This window comes from Buteo buteo, chromosome 5 (genome assembly GCF_964188355.1).
Source record: "Buteo buteo chromosome 5, bButBut1.hap1.1, whole genome shotgun sequence".
NCBI lineage: Eukaryota > Metazoa > Chordata > Aves > Accipitriformes > Accipitridae > Buteo > Buteo buteo.
In genome coordinates this window covers 38352189-38373992 of record NC_134175.1, presented here as the reverse complement: position 1 = coordinate 38373992, position 21804 = coordinate 38352189, and the positions used below count along the sequence as shown (strand labels likewise).

Below are 21804 nucleotides of genomic sequence, written 5' to 3'. Positions count from 1 at the left end.
GTTCCAAAGCAGACTTCTCTGGAGGCAATGGTAAATAGTTTGGGTATGTTATGAAAGGGCTTTGAGAAATTTACAGGCTTTCTCATGACTGCTTGAGAAGGCAGATTTTTGCAGCCTGTTAGGCAGCATCAGCTGGTGAATAAAATGGGAAGCTGGAAAACAGAGAAGATGGACAGAGGCTATATATGATGATCTTGACAGTGAATCCTTGGTTCTATCATGTTTCTAATATTTGTAAAATAGTTTTTAAAAGCTTTCACTATCGGCCTATCTGAGCAGTGGAATGTGTGGGAGATTGGCCACCAACTTCAAAGGGAGCAGAAGCAGTTTAGCAGAGAGAGTTTTTGCAAATCCCACTTTGTATGTATACCAGTTGGTATTTCACTTGGTGTGTTGGAATGGTGCCCCGTTTTGATACAAGTGTAAATGGGACAGCAGTGACTGCTGCTGCTCAGCTGCAGAGCACGACTGCTGCTGATTCAGCTGTAGAAGAGCAGCATCCCTCCAGGCAGTGGGGGACGTACAGGGTAACAGCTCTGCCCTAGGGTCCCTATTTTGACAGCTGAGAGAGGGCCCTTACTTCTTAGTGCATTCCAATATACTCTTACATAGGGAATACCAAGCCCAACTTTTTCCATGGCTTTCTAGAGCTACTGTATTTCAAAGGAGTCACTTAGCTGTGAAAACTGGAGTTTTCTGTTCTGTTCAGAGCAATCTAGCAAGGAAATCTCTGGCTTTATCCAACTGTTTTTTCCTTATGCTTTTCTTTTGGGGTACTTATTTTTTCTGAGTGCAGATTTATAATGTACTTCACCTGCCCAAAAGAGCATTCCTGCTTTTTGCCCTCTCTGTCTGCACCTAGCAAACCCCTCCCTGTCAACAGATCAACGGACAGTCAGACCACATGTTGACTTGGATTAGTTTGCCAATAAATACCCCCCACCTCTTTCCTTTTGGTGGGCTGGTTTTCTGCTAGATCAGCTTGAAAGGAAAAGGGTTAGGAACAAGAATGCCCTTTTCTGCTGGAATGTAACAGCCAGCTCAAATCACAACAATTCACTCTTAGCTTTCCTGCACATATATTTCATATATTTAGGAAAGGAGCAGCCCAAAGGCTTTACAGTAAGTCAAAAATATTTTTATCAGAGAAGTGCCATAGCAAGCATTTGTTGCTATTGAAAAGTACTAGACCATATTTCTTTGCTTAATGACACACATTAATCCTCCATTGAAATTGCCAGGGCTCTCCAAGCTGAATCTGTCTTTAAAGGTTTAAAATATAGTCCAAACTATAAAAATGTAGCATTCTGACAGAAAAAGGAACTGAAAAAAATCTCAGCAATGTCCCTTTGTTTTTTCCTTTGCTGTTTAAACCACTAAGGACATCATCTACAAGCTTCGAAATGGTCGCAAAAACATGGCATTTTTTAAATTGGTCACCAAAATAGGAATATTATCCAAGTACCCACTGCTACTTCTGTTTTCAGTCCAGTTTCCTAACGAAATGAATCTTATGTGTTCCTGCTGTCCATCTTTCTGCTTAATCATCTGCTCATCCATCTGCCACTTCCCATCAAGAACTTTTGGATCCACTGACCAGTTTCAACCAGATTTTAAAAAGAGGCAGAAGCCTCAGAAATTATTATTATTCTCCAAGTTGTTTGAAAGTCAACGTTTGTCTACAGACAGCCATTCAAGTGAGCAGTAACCCAAAAAGGAGTCCTTATTAGGAGACTAAACTAAATGGAGTTATTTTCTAGTTGGGAATGTAGTAGCATGAAATTTTGACACAATAAGATTGCTTCCATAAACATGACTGCAACTTAACAAGCAAAAATGAACTGTAAGACACTATTTAAGCACCTGTAGATGAGATCTAACCCTTCTGACCAGTGCATGTTGAAAGCTCTGCAAAAAAGGCTCTGCCTACCTTATAGAAAGGCTAAGCCCTCAGCACAGGCTTTGGAAAGGGATGGTTAAGCACTGTTAACAGTAATAGTTGGAATTTGTTTTCCCTAATTATAGACTCAAGAAAGCTAGGCTTCTAATCTGAGTTAGTCTTCTAGGTTTGCTGGTTGGTTGATGGGAAGAGAAATTCCCACCCCATCCCCCAGGATTCATCACACTTCTGTTGGAGCTGAATGGATCTCCTTGCAAGAAGGCATGTCAGAATAGAATAGAATAGGACAGGATAGAATAGAATAGAATAGAATAGAATAGAATAGAATAGAATAGAATAGAATAGAATAGTTCGAGTTGGAAGGGATCTACAACAATCATATAGGCCAACTGCCAACTAGTGTCCTCTCTGCAGCACATGTGGAGACAGTTTGGATCACATAGGCTCCTTTCCAGTAGTCAAAAATCTTGCCAGGCTGGTTATTAGCTCTCCACCTACATGGTACTTACCGTTCATGTTTCATGAGGAGAGAGGAACATTAATAATGAGTTGTTAATGAATCTCACAATATAAGTCCCATGATGAAAAACTTTCAGTATATGGCTTCAGTGAAGGTTTTTTCATGCTCATCTCTGTTAATGTATTCAGTATGCTATTTGTCAAATAATACCAGACAACTGTCCAAAAATAATAGACAAGCGAGACTTTTTCTTTTTTTTTCCTCTTTTTAACAATTATTGCACAATCTGTCTAGAATTGCTCAGATGAATGATAGATGGCAAAGAAGTTTTGCTAAAATTGCTCAACTCCATTCAGACAGCTTGGACTGATACATAAATGCTTTTCAGATAATAAAATGGGCTTTGTCTTTTTAAATGGAGCAGATATGCAAAAGAAATCTGCATATTCATTGCAGAATCCTTGGAAAATGAGAAATGTTGTTGCCCTGAGCTACTATTTGCCTTGCAAGTTTCTAAGGTGTTTCAATATGTTTTATTTTCTTTGTTTAATATGCTCAATATTTAAAGCATTTGGAAGATTGTTTCCACTACAGATATCTCCATTAATAATATTAACCTCATCAGTGCTCCAGGAAAGATCTCTGTGTCCCTGAAGAGCATATGCTAAACATCCTGACATTTCCACTTGCAATGCTTAGTAGATAGTGCCTTAGGCAAGCACTGGTGTATGAGCTGGAAGTAGCTGAATACAATTCATATCAAATAAGCTAGGGGACAGAGCACAGAGAGCTCCTGTTTCCAAGAATTGTAACCTGTCGGACTGCTTTGCTACAAAATATTGGTGGTGAGAATGAGATATAAAGGAAGAAACCTACCCATGTTGGGAAAATTATTATACTTTTCTAAGGACAGTAGCCTGGCACTACATTCTTTGAATTGTCAGGATAATATCTTCATGCATAACTGCAGGCTTTCACCTGGTTCCAGGTAATTTCTAGATGACATCACCTGTAATTTGATCATATCACCTGTAATTTAAGCACAAGGTCAAGCTTTTTCTTCTCAAAAGGAGAAATAGACATTTAACAGCCTTAATAGAATAATGGTCGTGTTTCTTTCCTTGCATGTCATTGTTCATTAAAATAAGTTTTCTGCCAGCAACAGAGCCAGTCAAACACTCTCGGGTTTGGATTTATGACTCTGCCCCCTAAATCCCACCCCCAGCATACACTAGCTCCCTCCCACAGCAGCTCCCCATGGGGACGGGACGCACCTTGCTGCAACTCCTCTGGACCTACATGCATGATGACTGGAAAGCATGTGGTGACTGGAGAACCGGCTGCTCCTTTAGCAGCTTAAAATTGCTGAGTCCTCGCTGCCTTTCCTTCACTGCTGGACTACTCTAGTCTCCCTTTTCTCTCCAGCCTACAGCTTTCATGAAAATTGAGGCAAACTGCTTATCTTTGCCTGCTCTTCCTTTAAAAACAGTTGAATAATGGAGTCAAAAATCATGAAGATTACAAGGACAGTCAGGCACACAGCAGGAACAGAGAAAATCAGTGCAGAAATGCTACCAAACGTATTTGATGGAAATATTTCAAATACTAACAGGCAGTTCAGTTTGTCTTAGTCAGGGGGACTAATTTTAACTAATGTTTGTCTTAAACAGTGCCTCATCTATAAAAAGGGTATGTTTCAAATGTAAACTAAAACCTAATCTTAAGAAGTTATTAAGTCATAAAATCAAGCACAGCAACATTAAGAAACACAGAGATCACCTTATCCTCTGATGACACAGTAAAAAGGCCTGAAAGTCAGGACTGAGGCTGGTAGACCTGTTAGGTACAAATTAAAAGCGCATCTTGGTAAATAATTACAAGCAGTTTTGCAGTTAAATCATCTTACTGCATCGTATAACCATTTACGCAAGGGGTTGGGAAGGAATTATCATGTCCTCCAAGACCTCTTGGCTTCTGACTTTCCACTGGAAGGTTCTGGCTCAAATTTTTATGCTTATGTTTCTAACATGCAAAGTTTAGGTCAGTGAGGTGTGCTTTTTTCATGCACTGTTTCTCAAGAATTACAAGTTAAGTATCTGTTACAGGTTGTCAGATGGGCTTTCACTGTATCCATAGTCAGCTCCTTTGATTACCTACTATCATTTGCAGCATTTACAATGGTTAATCAATTAAGCCAGTGACTCCTTTCCATTCAGCTTTGATCTAAGTGATTGAGCAAATGGCTGTTTTGTTCCCATTTTGATTCAGCAAAAATGACTAGAGCTTGAAATTGTTGACTTTGGAGGAAAGTCAGGCAGAAATTATTTGGCAGATTTGCTGGATATTTAGTGTTTCTTTCAAAACCTTCCCAATTAAAAAGCACTCAGAAGGAGTATTCTGTTCTGATGAAGAGGGGGAAGGTGGGAGGAGAGGGGACACACGCAGGAAAACAGCCTGATTGTGGACTGTACCTTATGGACTGTTTTATACCACATTTGTCACTCCTTTAATGAAGCAATACCAGGTCAATTTATCTTCCCCAGCAAGATGTACATTTGGAGCATAAGCCAGCTCTGACGCTTGTGAAGGAAAAATGTAAATGATGGCCTGGTGACATTAACATATTTCCATGGAAAAGTAAGGAACTTTTTGCAGTGATACGACTATAAACATGAGGCAGACAAAACAGGGCACAACTTGCAAGTTGCCACATGCAGCATTTTTTGAAAAAGATTAGACCTTCTTCCAGGTCCACACACATCTCTCACCCTTTGTATGAGAAGAAGGCAACATTTGCTCTTCAGACATCAAGCAGCTTTGCCATAGAGGCACACCAAAAACCAGCAACTATACATGAGCGGCAAGACCACCACAGGGTGAACCTTGGTGGCTTCCCACATCCCATCTCTAAAGACAAGATTTCCACAGCATCCTTTTGTGAGCTTCCTTGCCCACTTGCTAAGGAGCTCCAGTGCCAGGGAGGCAGGTCCTTTCTCTAACTTCTCCTCTTCTTTGGGTTTCTTCTGCCAACCCTGAAACCCTCTCATTCTTCCTGATGCTATGAGCAGCAGACAGATCTATCTGAATTTCTCTGTTAATTTTTTACTGTATATATACACAGTATATATATACTGTATATACATCAGTGTGAATACATAGGAGACATTAAATATCTGCTACTGGAGGGGACTCAGGGGCCTACAGTAAGCTGTCTCTCAAGTACTGTGCTGTAATGGGAGCTTTAAGGTTGTCACATTTATAGTACTTCTAAGGGGGCATTGCCATTTTAATGCTCTTACGGGATGCACTTTGCTTAATTGCCATCAGAATTGGTGGTTGGTATTCAACCACCCTGAGCTAAGGAGCTAAAGTACTTTAATATATGTCTCTAGAAAGTGCATTAAAAAAAAAAAAAAAAGGCATGTGGTTTAAACTGAAAGGGGAATTTGGGGTTTTTCCAGTTCTTGTGGGGGAATAAACAGAAAAGTTTGATTCAACTAAAAAATCTGTATTTTGTTTAGATTATGTAATCTGTTAAAACACAATTTTCTTCTCTTTTTTAATTATTTAAAATTTTTGTTTCAAAATACAGAATATCTGTTCAGTTTTAAAAGATCCTTATTATTTTTCACCTAAAATAACTTCCCAAATTTCGTGAACATTTTCTCCTTCTCCCTCTTTTCATTAAGGGATATCATATGATTATGTTTTGACAAGCTGACTTTTAGTCCATTTGTCCATCTCTGATTTTCCCTAAGACTCAAGTGCAATTCAACTTCCCAAAAGAAGGAAAAACTGTGTGAGTGAAATCATTACTCCCTCAAACACTGGAAAACATATTTTCTCTTATTTACTGTATAACATTCTATAATGGTACAAAAATATTTTGCTGACACTGTATACCAGAATCAAATGTGAACTACTAAAATTATGTGGCAATCCTAATCTAATTAAAATAATTTGATAATGCCCTTTTATCCTCACTGTATTACAAAGTGTGAAAAGTCTTGAACAGACCTTTATGTTAATTGAATGAGACTGGATTTTGTCTTCTTGGAATTAATGACAAAGTACTTGCTAGCTAGGATAGCAAGAGGATTGGGCCCTGTGTATTTTAATTTTGTAGATATTTTTAGTCTGCATGATTTACCTTACATTTGGAGCACAGTCCATTTACTTACCCAAAAGATCATGTGGTGGTTGTTGTATGTCACTATTATTGTCCTTATAATAATTTAGTATATAAATGGAAGCCAAATTATTCTGTCTCTTGTCCAGATTGACAGATGAGAAACTGTTCCTTAATTTTAAAAGAACAGCCTTGATGTGTTTCATTATCTAATGGGAAATGGTGATGGCTTTTTCAGCAGAATGTGTCAAATTGATGGGTTCAGGCTGATGACCCTACGGGATAAGAGATGCCAGCTCTGGCAGGGCACTGCACACTTACTGGCAAATATTAAAATAGGTAATGACATTTTTTTTTAATCCAGAAAGGCCTCGGTGCGATGCATCTGATATCGTAACACAGGCCAGAGAGCAGCTTGAGCAATTAACATATTTTTAACATGAAGTTTTCAGAAGTTAGTTCAACTCATTTTTACACATGCAGCTGCAGTGAACCAGTTCTAACTATAGCTTGTAAATTAAATCAGTATGCTAAGGTTAATAGATTAATGATTTTCTCATGAATGCAATGTGTTGGCAAGGCACAAACATAAACCAAAGGGCAAGGAGGACATACCACAGTTGCATAAACAATGGAGATGTTAAGACTTCATTAGTTGTTCCATACTAAATGTGTGGTAAGAAAAGTCTTGCATCACTGATGGCAATAGGGACACATTAAGACTTGGTTTTACAGTCAAGAGGAATGATGACTGCAGAAGAGCATAAAAAGAACAGAAGAGAGCCCCTGGGAAAGGAACAGTTATAAGAAATAAATTTTTATATACATGATATTAAAAAATTAAAAATTGCAAAAATTTTAGTAAAGGTTTTTAACAATTGCACAAGCTTCCTGGTGGACTCTGTAGATCCCTCAATACTTTCAGAAGTTTATAATATTTTACCAAACCCAATCAAATACCTTACTATTGTCTTCAGTGGAAGGAATTAGATCAGCAATGAGTGGTTTTGAAACCCCGCCTAAATTCTTCACATAAAAAGGCAGTCTTCCTTTAAAATTACAACTTTTTTAAAATAAGGCAAAATTGATAGAGTATGTTGTGCTAGGTCAATTGATACAATTCAAAAAATAGACCATAATTTACTAGACTCGGTATTACCGAGTAAACTGTATTTCATTAGTTTCCAGTTATACTTAAAGCTCTCTTTCAAATGTATGAATGTATGAAAGAACAATCAATACAGAGGCAAAATCCTTCTCTGAATTACATTTATATCTGGCCTGAATGAGTAACTGGATGTTATTCAATTTGAACATCTCCCTTGTTTACCGGAAGTGCACAGACAGATAGTACTACTATTTAAGACAAAACCATTAAACATTTAATAGTTGAATTCAAAAGACACATTTCAGCCTACAGACTGCTTACACACCACTTCCTGCAACGATACGGTCAATACTTGGAGTGGTTCTGCAGAGCACGTCCATGGATATACTGAGAGAAGGTTGGGTTGTTCCTCTCCTGGAAAAGTCCCACTAGCAGCCGTGTTTTTCATAAGGTGGTTAGGTGAGCTGGTTAAAGATGAAATCTTACTGTGCGTTTCCTAGTCTGCACACCTAGGAAAGCCCTAAGAAGGAAATCACCGCCCTAAGGACCTCAGCTCAGCATTCACAGGGATTGAATGAATTTCAAGCACTTCTTTTGCAATGAACAGGTACATCAAGAGAGAAAATGGGTTGCCCAAGAAAGCACTTAGAGACCTACTTGAGTGTAATTTAGCAGCCAAGGCTTAGCCTGAGAGTGTAACCACAAGCAGGTAGCAATGGAGCATCATGATAAAAGATGGTTTAAGTTGCTAAGAATCAAAAGCACAAGCTTATGGGTAGGAAAATCCTGAAAGGCAGGAGCAGGAGCAGTGCTGCCTGACTGGTGTTGAGTGGCTTTGAAAACTTTCTTGTAAAAGCTAGTTATCACACATAGATATCTGTATACTCACTCAGCTTGACTCACCCTCTCCAAAACAGCAGTATCACCCACAGCTGCAAGGAAATTGTGACAACATGAGCTGTAATCTCAGGCTTTTCTTTCTATATTCAACACTACTTAGCAGTAAGCACTTGTCCAGCTTTACTTTGGAGCTTTATCTTGGGAAACGAGAGAGACACTGAGAAGTTTGGGGTAAGGTCTATGTTACCTCATCACATTGCTCTTATGGATTACACACCAGTAGATTAGATCTATCCTGTAGGATGATTCCCATACATTCATATCAAGTGTGCCAAATGGGGATCCCTTCGCAGGTGCGGTTTCCCTTTCATGCCTTTTCCATGTGTAAATCCACAACAAGCGAACATGTAGGTACACAAATTGCTAAACACGGTGCTGACTGCAAAACCACTAAGGGTGCAAGTACCAGATTTTTTTCTGGAAACTCCTTTAGCAGGCAAAGACTGTGCCTGAAAAATGCGAAAGCTTGCACCTCTCTGCAAGTTTATCCCATGTGTCAGTGACAGTAGCCACAGAAGCACATAAGGTATTGTTTTCTGCAAGTAGCAGGATCTAAAATCTATGCTTTCTATGCTGGATGCGAGAACGTATTTGGGGAATGAATATGCCCCTTATCACCATGTAAGTTGAATGGCTTGTCACTTTGCATGTCTTAACACGGTTATGCTTCTAAAGTAGCTCACTGATAAGTCTTGTCAGGATTCTCATAATACTTTGTGTTTTACTTAAAGACCTGTTTCCTGGTGTCACAAAATCATGCCAAAACCTCAGTTTTCACCTACAAAGTGCATTTTGGTTTTGGCATTGTAGAGAAAGGCTGGAAATTAAGACTTGAACGAAGCTCAGGTATGAAAGAAAGGGTAAATAAAAAAGTTTTAAATTATTTTAAAGCCAGTGTCATAATTTTTGAACAGGAAGTGACTTATGGATTTTAGTGGTTCAGTTTTGCAATTTAAAGAACAAAGGAAACCATTACAACTGCCAAGAGAAGTGCATAGCAAAACAAGGAGAGTGCTGAACCTCAAACATTTTCACTGCTGGACCTGCCTCCTTCAAACGAGTGCTCCTCAGCCAAAATGGAATGAGATTAATTGAAACTAGAAAAAAACTATCAAAATTAATGAAAGCCAAGTTTTATTGGAAAATAGCACCTGGAGGAGATGCTTTAACAAATTTACCAACAAATTTAGCACGAATATCTCACCACTGGCTACATTAACATAAAAGCTAATTGTACTGGCTTTTTACCTTTGAAGCACAAAGGCAGAGATCTGCTTGCAGTATTTACGTTAGGAATATTCCTGGGGTTTTCAGAGGCTGCTGCCTTCTCAGCATGATTTGATTGATAAGAATGAGACAGGTAGCAATTGTCGTTCTATTGCAAAATTCCTTATCTATAAATTTATGGGCAGAACTGGAATTTGATGAATTTCAGGTCATGGCACAAAGACATTTCTTTCCCTTCATTCTGACTTTTAGAAACATACTTTCCAACAACAGGCAATTTGATTTGGATGTTCTAGTCTTGATTTAGCCAACTCATTCTGATGGCCAGAGATTTTACAAAAAACAACTTTTCCCACAATCTTTTGATTTCTGCATGTCATGGCAACGAATGGCACTAAATAACAACACTGTCTAAACACTTCAGGACCAGATTGTACCTATGGACAAGGGCCAGTATAACTGTGAGAGGAAGTTTTGCAAGGACAATTTAGCAGCAGATAACACAAAAGATGTCCTTGAAACAAAGGAAAATAGCCAAAACAGGTCTAACAGAAGTTACTGAAATACAGACCTCTGAGTCCTCTGCGTGTGAAGAAGAGCAGAACAAAGAAGGTACAAGAGGCCAAGCCTACATCCATTGCTCTTCTAAAAATTCCTCCGGTACCTTGTATATTTTTTCTGCCTCAGAAAGTGAAGATTCAGTCCTACAGTAATGCAGCGTGTTTCTCACATAGACTGAGCTGATGTTTAGAGAGACCACGCTGAGGTTCCTGGCCAAGCATGGATTCCTGTGTGGATAGTGGCTGTTGTCTCACCCCTGCTTTGGCAAGACGGCCTCGTTTCATGAGTGCATGCCTTGCATTTTCCTCATGTTTGTGAAGGGTGATACTCCTTGAATCTTGAATGACACTGATACCTTCCCTTGCTGCCTAGCAATACTGTGACGTTGCCATGAATCACATAGCTATTTTTGGACAAAGTGAAATTTCGGAGACTGTGAGACAGGCATTGAGGGTCCCCCTCTCCCCTCCATCATTGTTGCTCCAAAACTGATCCAGGGAGCAAACCCTGGAAACTTCTGGTCATTGGTGGTACCTGCAGTGTCCTGGCACTCTGGATGATGCAGCAAAAGGCCATCTGGGAGGACAGCAAGCCCATTCCATGGTCAAAAGTCGACACACAAAGGAGAAGTCAGGCTCTTGTGCTTGCAGTTAAATGGGGACTGTGGTGAGTGAAGCCACATCAAGGTGTTAGGTGGTTGCTGAATAGCACAGCATTGTCAGCTTAACAGATCAGTGCTGACTACACGATAGCTCAAGATGGGCCCAGCAGTCTTCTGAAAACTGAGAAAGTACAGTATGGAAATGAAAACTTTTCTGCCAAGTGGTGATACTGTAATCCATTATCAGAAAGCACTGTGGTGGCAAGTACTAGAGATAAGGCACCTGCTTGTTATCTGAGTCTGAGAGGCACCTGGGAACGAGAGGAAAGAGCAGAGAGTTACTAGCATACCTTTTTATAATTAAAGGGATAATGATTTGATCTGGAATTAATGTTTGGAAGCAAGCTGTGTGGCTAGGGAAGCACTTTAGAATTCACACCTTCAAGTATTTGATTGCTGTAGAGGAGCCTGCTTTTTGGGCATGCAGCATATATTTGGTGTATAAAGAAATACAGAACAGTTTGACCTTGAAGCAATTAATCTCTTCTGAGGCACACGGGTTTTGAATGGACGTACACATAATTTGAGTTTTTAAATTACACAAAGCGTGTTCAATCTTTCCATCACAGTACAATTGCAAGAAAATGTGGGAAGGATCTCTGGGGCAGAGGAAAGTACTCCTACTTTCTAGAAAAAGCATCTCCCATGTTTGGGAGGAGGGGGATACTTTGAATCTCAGGTCTCCTCAGTTTATTACAATTTGATATAAGGCACCGGACATGAGTAAGGAGAGAGCTGCTGATACTGTCTTATCCTTGTATCATATATCACAGATTTAGCAAAAGGAGAGCCAGATATCAGCCATAGTGCCACTGTTGAATTTATAGAAGGTTTTGGAATTACCATTTTTACCTTTTCCAGGGAAGTTTTCTATCTGCTGTATTTACCAAAGGGAAATTTAAAAAAAGACCACACATAAAGCTATTATTTGACTTGTTTGGAAACCAGTATCATTTAGAATTGCATAAATAGTACAATAATAAAGAAAGAAAGGAGTGTCCTATCATAAACCTAGCATGGAAAAACTCCAGGAGTTCATCACCTTCTCAGACATTCACATAATTCAGGACTAAGTGGGCTGATACAAATGGCATGAAATAAGGAGGAGAAAACAAGATCAGAATTGTACCCTGATCAGCTAAGGGGAAGCTAGTGAAGAAATGCTTGTCTATATGAATTTGCTTTCACTTAAGGTCTATATCAAACAATAAGGAGAGAAAAATCCTTACCATTCTTTAGGATTTTTTTTTTTCTTCTCCCCTTTAAAACACTTTGGCTAATCATTAGTTGTTTTGGATGTTCTTAGTAAGTGCTATAATTAAGATCAAAATGTAATTCAAATTCTAACTGCCCTTTCAGCAGCTTACAACTTTTCAAACCAATTTCTTCTTTCTTAAAAAGACACGGTCAGGTACTTCTCTTTTGCATTTAAATTGCAAAGTTATCTTTTTTTATAAATTATAATCCAGTAAAGAACATAATTTGATTTATCAGCACTGAATTCAGACTTTCTCTAAGTGGGGACTGTGTTTTATAAGACACACCTAACAGGCTTGCCTTGATTCCAAATGTAGGTTTAAAAGAAAACAAATGCTAAGATTAAAAACAGGATATTGCAGATAAATAAATACTAATTGAAATCAATACAGCCAGATTAATTTGCACCAAATCAAGATCCAGACCATACTCAGAAGAGCCATAATTGGGAAAATAAATAGGCACCAATATTTTTTTTTCCCAAAACTACCTTTCTGAGAGTAATCACAGTACCTAAACGTTCTTAATTTAATCATTCACTGGAGGATGTTACAGGTAAGTGCTCATAATAAACAGTAGGTGTTTCCCTGAGGGCCGTGATAGTTTGCATAATGTGCTAGCTATTTATTTTCCAGTGTTATGGTGGCAGAAAACTGTTACAGTACAGCTAACTCTAACGAGAAGTTTCATAAATGTCTTTTGCTAATGAGAGATCTTGTTTAAGTTCTGAGTTTGAGAGGTTAAAATAATACAGCACCACCAGTATAGTCACTGCTGTTACATATGATCCAATTCCTTTTTCTTTAATTAACTTTTGTATATTCTAATCTATTTATAGATGAAGAAATTGAGAGCCCCACAGCTGGAGCAGATGTGGCTGTTATTGGAGGTAAGTAGCAGACCCTACTAAGCAGCACCATTAGAATTAAAACAGCGGGTTGGTTGATTTCTTGGATTTTGCAAAACCCCTACTTTGCTGACAAGACAACAGGAGCAACACAATTAGAGTTAATTAGACCAGTGGGAAATCTGCTCCCAGAGGGGCTATTGGCAAGATAACGAGATGAGATAATGAGCATAAACCATATAGTGAGCAGTACCACCCCCATCCATTCCTCATTTTAGGACAAAATACCTAACTGTCCAGCAGCAAAGTCAACCTCTGATATACTTCTTTATTCACTGGGCCAAGATTGTTATTTAATACAGAACTGGTATAGCACCTTTGATTTGACCCATGCTAGCTCATACCAGCTGACCCTTTATTTTTACAGAATATACCACAGTGCATTTTCTGGTGTTCTATTAAAGCTCTCTCATGCATTTAAACTAAATACAATTGTCAGAATAAATGAGCAAAGCTATGTTCACGGAGAGACCCTGTCTTGATTTTTATTGTGTTTGTTCATTTCCATGCTAACGCACTAATTTCAGTCATTCACAAGGGGGTATACCAATCATTAGTGCAAATTGGTGAGGTTCTGCTATATTTCCCTCAGGTCCCATCTCCCGTAACTTTAATTTCAGCTTTCTATGAACAAGTAGCAGGTAAATTGATTTGTACTTAGTCCCTGAGGCTTATTAATATTGTGCTACATCCAAAGCCTATTAAAGCCTCTTGTGTCAAGGGATACCAGTGAGGTCCTAAAAATTGATGAAGCCCCCACTGCAACTATGATATTATTGTAAACCTAAAGTTCTTTGTATAAGCAATTTCATTTCTGCTAGCAGTAACTTCACTTTCCAGAACCAGGCACCATAAAATCTGCAGAATAACATTGCAGGCATATTTTTTAAGACAGAGTTGTAATTTTTATTTACCCTGCTAATATTCTGTCCATTCCCCTGTTTTCATGCCAATAGGGGACCCCCACTCAGTTTACTGATGCTGATAAATCTAAAGCTTTGGAGATACCCACTCCTGCCACATATCTTGAACACAGGGGACAGAAGAGAGATATTGTCCACATACCCTTCTTTGTCAAAGAATAGTAGGCATTTCCAGGGAGCAATTCATCTGACCAAATGTAGGAATTCAGTTTTAGACAAGAGTCACCCCAGACACACACCATCCACTGACAGCAAAGGAAGCCCAAAGGGAGTAACTGAGATAGAGCCTCCTGAACTGTAGATACCTACAATGAGTCAGATGAATTCCTAACTACTGCATCCTCACAGCACCTTCACACTCCACATACAAGATTTTCCTAGGAGTGTCCTGTTCTGGTGCTTTCTATTGTGTATTTCTTTAAGGTTTGGTTTACTCCTGGAACTTGAATTTACTTTTCTTCACTAGGAATGCTTCCGTTTACCATTTAGTCCTATGTACCTTTGGGTTACCTATGGAAATTTTGGTCCAGTCAACACATTGCTAGTAATTAGCCTTAGTCCAGGAGACAGGCAAGATCTACGCAGAATCCCTTCCTCCCTTCCCTCCCCTCCCCTCCTCCAGGTGTCACTTCCACATTCATTACAATCAGACTTTCTTAATTAGAGCACAGCATGAAATGGCAGCTTGCAAATACAGAGCAGTACTGCAGTCACACAGCTCCTGCTATTTGTTGAATGTCTCCCAAGAAATATTTAGTGCCCCGTACTTCTCCTGAAATTGAGTACACTTGTGGAGGCAGGGTTGGGTTGCCTGCAGACTCCCCGGGGTATATGTTACCAGAAGGATGAAAGAAACCTATTGGTTTTCCTTTATGTTCTCTTATTTCTCCTCATTTTGTAATGAACTTTTAGCTCCGATGAGTTCAACCAAATCAAGGCATTGATTTGAAAGAAAGCTAGTGAGAATTTGACCTGTATTCTTGCAGTATCTATATCCCATCTTGTGCTTTGCAGTGTCACGCTCTGTTCTGACTCTGCCTGCTGCAACATGTGAACGTCTTATGATACATGGGCTTTCCTCTATCAAGTAATTCAAGTTGTCATGTCTGGCTGTGAGATACTGCTTGTATTTCATTACTGGCAATATACTTAACTGGTCTCTTTCCTCCAGGTGTGATAGCTGCAGTGGTATTTGTCCTCATTTGCCTGCTGGTGGTGATGGTCCGGTACATGTACAGGCATAAGGGCACCTACCACACCAACGAGGCAAAAGGAACTGAGTTTGCCGAAAGCGCAGATGCCGCTTTGAAAAATGACCCCGCTCTCCAGGAAGCAGTGGATGAGAGCAAAAAGGAATATTTCATTTGAGAGGCAAGGATTTCCATGGAGACTCCCCGAAGGGAATCAATCAGAAATGCTACATCAACAGAAGTGCTAAGAGATGGATAATATGAGGATACAAGCAAGCGTCCTAATTGAAAAGTATCTCTTTACTTTTTTTGTCACTGGGTTGTTTCTTTTCCTCTACCGGTGAAGAACTAAATGCCAGATACTTGCCTGTTGATTTTATTAGCAACACAGCTGGTCACAGTTGAAATCAATATCAGATAAGAAGAAACAAAATCTCAGTATGAGTGATACACCAAAACCAGATAAAGATAGCAAATGTCAAGCCTTGACATTTGGTGAAAATAGCAGATGCCAATGGAAAACATCCTCTTAGAGTTAATGATGCATCCTATGCTGATATGATACAGAACTAACTGAAATTGAATTTCAAATGGTCACAGAACAAACATTAAACTAGATAAAGCTGATGTAGCTGGAACAAAAATAGCTTTCTAGCCCAGATATCTCCCCTCTCCCCTTAAATGTGCAATTTTATTGGCACGGGGGAGTTTATTTTGTTTGTTTGGGGATTTAGATTGGGATTTTTTTTTTAATTTTTTGAATTTTATGTATATAAAAATCAAAGACACTTCAAAGAAATAAAACTGTTGGAAAACTTGGAAGATGTAAGAATGAAGGATTTATTTCTAACTCCCTCTGCATGGCAGCTTGAGAACTGCAAAATGTTGGAATTTACAGTGTAGTATATGATAGTCAGTAGACTTACAAATATGATGCCAATTAGTTGGTAGGTTCCCTGCATGCATGCATAAATAGATACATGTTAAAAGGTAAAGCATCTTGGTTTGAGCAGGCTTTTTGAAACAACAGAGCTCAACTAGATTTTTTCATGTAAGATATTTTTGTCTGAGTATTTATTTATTTATTTTGCATTGGAAAATTTTCTCGAATGCCCACCAGCAGGATTTTGGATTTTTGAAGGGAAAGGAATTCAGTTCTGGTGCAGATACTGATAAACCTTATACCAATGCAACCATAAGACTGCCACTATAAAGCAGCTTGTTCATCTGCATACTACTGGCTTGTATTGATGTCTCCCTCTGTATGGTCTCTGTATATCCTTTGCATCATGCTAGATAAGAGAATTACACTGACCATCAATGCTTTATTATAAATAAATAAATAGGTTAGTCATGGTGGGTCACATGAAAAGATCTTATTCCTCGCCTAAGAATCGACAGTAATGAGTTTCTTTACCCCAATAAATTGGCTTCCTAATTGAAGCTCACAATTAGCTCCAGAAGCAGAATAATTGTTCTCTGCACCTGCTCACCCCCAGCTGTGATGGTGCCCTGGACTACTGAAAATAGAGGGGGAGAAATACACAATAACAAATAAGACACTGATGGGCTCTGCTCAACTCGGTATGTTTTCTCCTGTTTTGATCTATATATGTGTGTACATATATATAAAATAATCTGCAACTGTGCTTTCAAGACATTGCTCCTGATCACTTGTGCTCACTTCTTTGCACCAAAACTTGGAAAGCTCCTGGACTCCAGTATTCATTATCGATATTGGCCACAAAAATTCTGTAAGACAAGACAGATCTGAACAAGAAAAGACTCTGAGGACTTAAGTGAAGAAATGGGTTGGTTTTGTCTTTCAATTGCAATCTCAGTCTTTTCTCAGTACCTGAAGGAGGTGGACTATGAACTATTCTTAGAATTCCGATACCTTTGATTTTGAATCTTAAATCCACGCATGTTTGCATTTAACCATGCATATAACCAAAGAATATCAAAATTGTGCCAAATTTACTAAATGCTTAAGATATTTTTTGTAACATACCATTGCACAACCACATTGTATTCTGTGGCTAGTGCAGTATAAAATGCACGAAATCCAGCACTAGCAGATCTCAAATATTTTGATATTATGCACCTGTTTCCTTCTAAGATACATTGCTATTTTTACCTTTTTACTACTTTTGAAAAAGGAATCTGGTTTTATTTTTCTAGGACAAGCGCTGGAGAAAATCACTTATCTTAGGTCTAAGAGTAAGTTTGTAAAACGGAAGACCCCTAACCCTCCAGTTCAATAAAAATATAAATATTTACTCTGAGGAGAGGGTAAATGGGGTGACCTCAGCTGTGCTTCATCTCCCACACAAGGCATGGGAACACAAAAAAACTTTCCTCCAGTGCTAGGCTAGCAGGACCTATAGATGACTACTAGTCTTTTGTCCCCTTTTATATGCTCAGAACCATGTAATGTTAGTTTGGCTGTTAAAGAAAACTGACCTTAAAGGTATGAGGGATATGGGTAATAAATTTCTGCCTCCCTCCACAGTTTTGAAATTCTGTTTTTTGCAGCTTGAGCCTACTTACTATAATTAGACAACCTTGTCATACCTGATACACAGGAGAACCTGAATTAGTGTCTCTTTTGGTGTGTGCTTGAGTTTTTTAATTATGAGGTGGACTGAGACAGACTAACTGTCCACATTGGAACTATGGAGGCCAGATTTTCTGGTGGTACAACATGAGTTCATTGGAGCTCAGCCAATTCTTACCAGTTCCGTTAACACCAGACTTTGTGTCATTGCTTCCCCTAAATCTGAACTGAATGCAACTACTGGTCTTTGACTATATCCCTTCTTAGGCACTTAATTAAATCTCTTTATCCCATTTTCCCTATTCACCTAGGCTGACAAACAGTCCAAGAGTACAACAACAGCTTCCTTATCAGTAGCGAGCCACTTATTGAATATTTGCAGAGCAGTGAATCTGGCAAGAGCTATGGTTTCAGTTAGTTTATTTTTTTACAGTATCGTTTGGGATTCCAGGGCTTTCAGTATTTAGAAATTACTCAAGCACACTGAACAGATAGAAGAGGTGGTTTGTGGAGATTTTCTATTTATTTGTTTTTTTCAGGACAAATTTTGCTTTGTAATGAAGAACGCTCATGACATCTGATGACTGGCAGACTCTAATGGCCTCATCCTGCTATTTTTTTACTCATACAATAACTCTACTGTCTTGAGTCATTCAATTTAGTTGAAAAAAGAATTCATTACAAACTTCCTATAACTTTTAGGACTAATTAGCAAAACATCTTTCTTCAAGCAGCATGCTGTGCTAAAACAAGCATTATGTACAACGCTGAGACATCTCAGTTGGCAGCCATAGCTTTTCATCACTGATGATTAATTGATTTTTACAATTTGCTTCCTGAATAGGAGAATTAAGGAAACAGTTTCTTTTTCCCCCACATACTTTTATCTCAGATCCCTCCACTGCTGTGGCCTGTTGTCCTGCAGCTCTCTCGTGCTCCGTCTCCCCAACCATGACTGACATTCTTGCTTGCAGTCCGCCAGGCTCCCATCTGGATCCCTATTGCCTTCCCTATGGCAAAGGATTGCCCGTTTACTTATGTGTTCATTTATCTACTTTTATCAATGAAGAAACTCTGTCCCTCTCTGCAAGCCAAGAACCAATTTTCAAAAAAGTTTTAGCTTTGGATTTCCAATCTTGTATCAAATTTGATCAAACCTGACCAACCTGACCTGAGACTGATTTACAAAGTCTTCACCTATGCCACATTTTCACAGAAAACAGGTCTAAAAATAGCACTGCAATCTCTGTAGTTAGTTAAATTTAGTGCTATAGATCTCCAGTGTTCACTAAACAAGGGAACAGTATGATGAACCCTCAAGCAATTTGGTTTTGTCCTGATGCCTTAATTCCCTGTGAAAGCTTGTTGAACCCCACTTTGCATAGAAAGCCACAGGTCCACGTTTGGAAATATAAGTAATTTTTCAATGATGTACAAGAAAGTTGTGCATCAAAATGACCAATATTTGCTGGAGTTGGAAGTGAAGATAAATATGATCTTGTAGAAATACAAGACATTTTTTAAAGATATATGGAAATGACAAGATTTAAACACAATATTTCTGATTACATCAGTGAGCTTTAAGAGTGGGTCCATGGAGCTTTCAAATTCTGTCACTGAAAAAAAATCATTGTTTGCAAAGGGAAATGAATCTTCTTTTAAACCATCTCTTGCTATCAAGCTTTGAAAGTAGTCTTCACAGATTCAATATTCTATCATTCTGCCCTAACACCTGGAATTCAATTTCTTCTAATTTTTGGAGCATACCTGTACAGTCCTCCCCTGCACAAAAATGACTGCTTGCCAGTGTCAGCCCCTGTAGCACTATCCCAGCTCAGCAGAGTAATTCTGTCCAAAAGCAGTCAGTCCCAAATGTGTATCTGGCCACCCATTACTGGACCTGGTATGCATTTTTTTCTGGGGCTTGGCCTCTATCATTCCAGGTTTTCTTGAGGTCTAGTGTGCCATTGCATATTAATGCAGTCCTGGGGAGGATTTCATCAGCCACTAGTCAAAGTAACTATACATACTTTTTTATTCTGTTTAGAACAACAGGACCAAATCACTTTGGGGGACTACTAAAATTAGTATGATAGGATCCCTCAGAACATCAGCACCAATTTTCCTCTTAAATCAAGTCTAGGGATCATTGGGGGAACACCAGGCCAGGAAAATAAAAAGGACTGTCCCCTTTCAGCAAGGACGGCAGACAAGGTGCTGAAACATTTATAGCTGCAGGATAAGTAGGATAGCACCACTAGCTACAGCCTGCGAGGGTTCCTCACGGAATACAGGAAATGCTGAGAAAAGATGTAAATCTGTAAAAAGATACAGAGTAGGAAAAGGTAATTAGATGCCAATAGAGATGGAAAGGATTTTTTCATCAAACAAAATAGATATGCTGCTTGGAGATATCAAAGTGTATTTGCTGAAGGTAACTGCTGACAACAAATTTCTTTGAATTGTATGAGGTGTTTGAATTCCTTGCATGTGCAAGTCCAATCAAAAAATGCTGGTAAATACACACCAAAAGAGTACTCACGTTAAATGCATTAAGAGCTGTTTATTGCATTTTCTAAAATCTCTCAGCTCTTCACATAAGGAAGCTTTGTATGTTTAGAAAATGCAGAACCTTCACAGCAGCAGTTCATACAAGACAGAAAACTAAAGAACCTCTGAAGAAGTGAACACACATCTGATGTCTGGAAATTCAGGTAGTTAATAACGGAAGCTAAAGATATCAAAGAAAAACATAAATGGTGAGTAAAAATTCCAACCATATTACAAAGAAATGAAATGTTTATAGTAGTAGAGGTCCTTCTCTACTTCAGGATGGTAATATTGTCAGTGTCTGGAAATAAGGAATCCTTACTCTACACAGCTGTTCCCTATGTAGTTGGGATAAAATCCCACTGAATTCAGCGGGACAAGAATTTCACTGACTATATTTATCCTTCCTGCGAAAAATTGTATTCCCACCCATGTCAGAAAGAAACACACTGAATTAAAGTAGAAGTCTTTATAAGTGCTGATCTTTCAGCATAACCTTTTGCCTTCACACAATTTTTCTGTTGTTTCAAGCTGTATGTATGATGGAAAGTATCTGATACATTGTATTAAAGTCTATTTGAATTGCAGCATTGCTATGAAAAGAATAAAGAATACAGAGCATTCAGAGCTTACTGCTGATTGTATGTTAAAGCTGAGTATAAAGTTTGTATTTACCAAAGCTATTAATACACTGCTGGTGTAAGTCTACTATATTTTGAATTGGGGGTGGGGGGAGAAGCTAAAATATGAAGAAACAAATAACTCTATAATTAAAGTTGTCATTTTCAGCATTTAAAAGACTGTTCCCATATTTTTGTTCTCTTTTAAAATACCATGAACTTTTAGAATTGCCAATTATGTTGTTTTCATAAGAATGTAGATCAAAAAGGAATAGTAGGCTAGAATTTTTCTTAATAGAGCATGCAAACCCTAAAAGTTATACTGCTGGTGTTTGCATTAAAAAATGCAAGAGAAGCTTTTGATAGATCTAAGAAGGAGTCAAACTTCAAATAAGAAATCAAACAATAATTCTCTCTGAAGGAACATTACCCTGTGGATGCCAGTGTGGACCTGTACACTGGTCTATTATCTAAGGCACGGTATTCTTAAAAATTCTAGGCAGCCTTATAAACATCTAAAGGGTATTTACTGATCGATGGCCTGCTTCCACCCAACTGCTACCAAATGTGAATACTTCCACTTAGTTCTTCTTGCTTTCCATACAATTTCTCTTTTATCTTAATATATCCCTAGTTAAAGAATATTCAGATGTTATTCCTAGTATAATATGTATTGTAATCTTGCCACTGCCACCTCTTTTTTCAAAGATCATTGCTGTAATTGGAAAAAAAAAAAAACAGTAAGACTTTAAGTGATATGTTATTGTGTCAAAATGATGCCCCAAAATGGTGAAAACCTGGAGGGTGCCAGAAGGACAGTGGATCATCTAAGTTTTAATATCCAGAAGTGGAGA

At 38.5% G+C, this 21804-nt stretch overlaps 1 protein-coding gene across 1 annotated transcript in view; it reads left to right on the top strand.

The window, feature by feature from the left end:
- The window catches only part of GYPC (glycophorin C (Gerbich blood group)), a 35384-nt gene extending 14433 nt beyond the window's left edge, over positions 1 to 20951 (top strand). Inside the window, exons 2-3 of the mRNA XM_075028726.1 lie at positions 13042 to 13092; positions 15205 to 20951. Coding sequence (XP_074884827.1) covers positions 13042 to 13092; positions 15205 to 15401 — 248 coding nt within the window. The 3' untranslated portion in view covers positions 15402 to 20951. The remainder of the gene's footprint in view (positions 1 to 13041; positions 13093 to 15204) is intronic.
- The last annotated feature ends 853 nt before the right edge of the window (positions 20952 to 21804 follow it).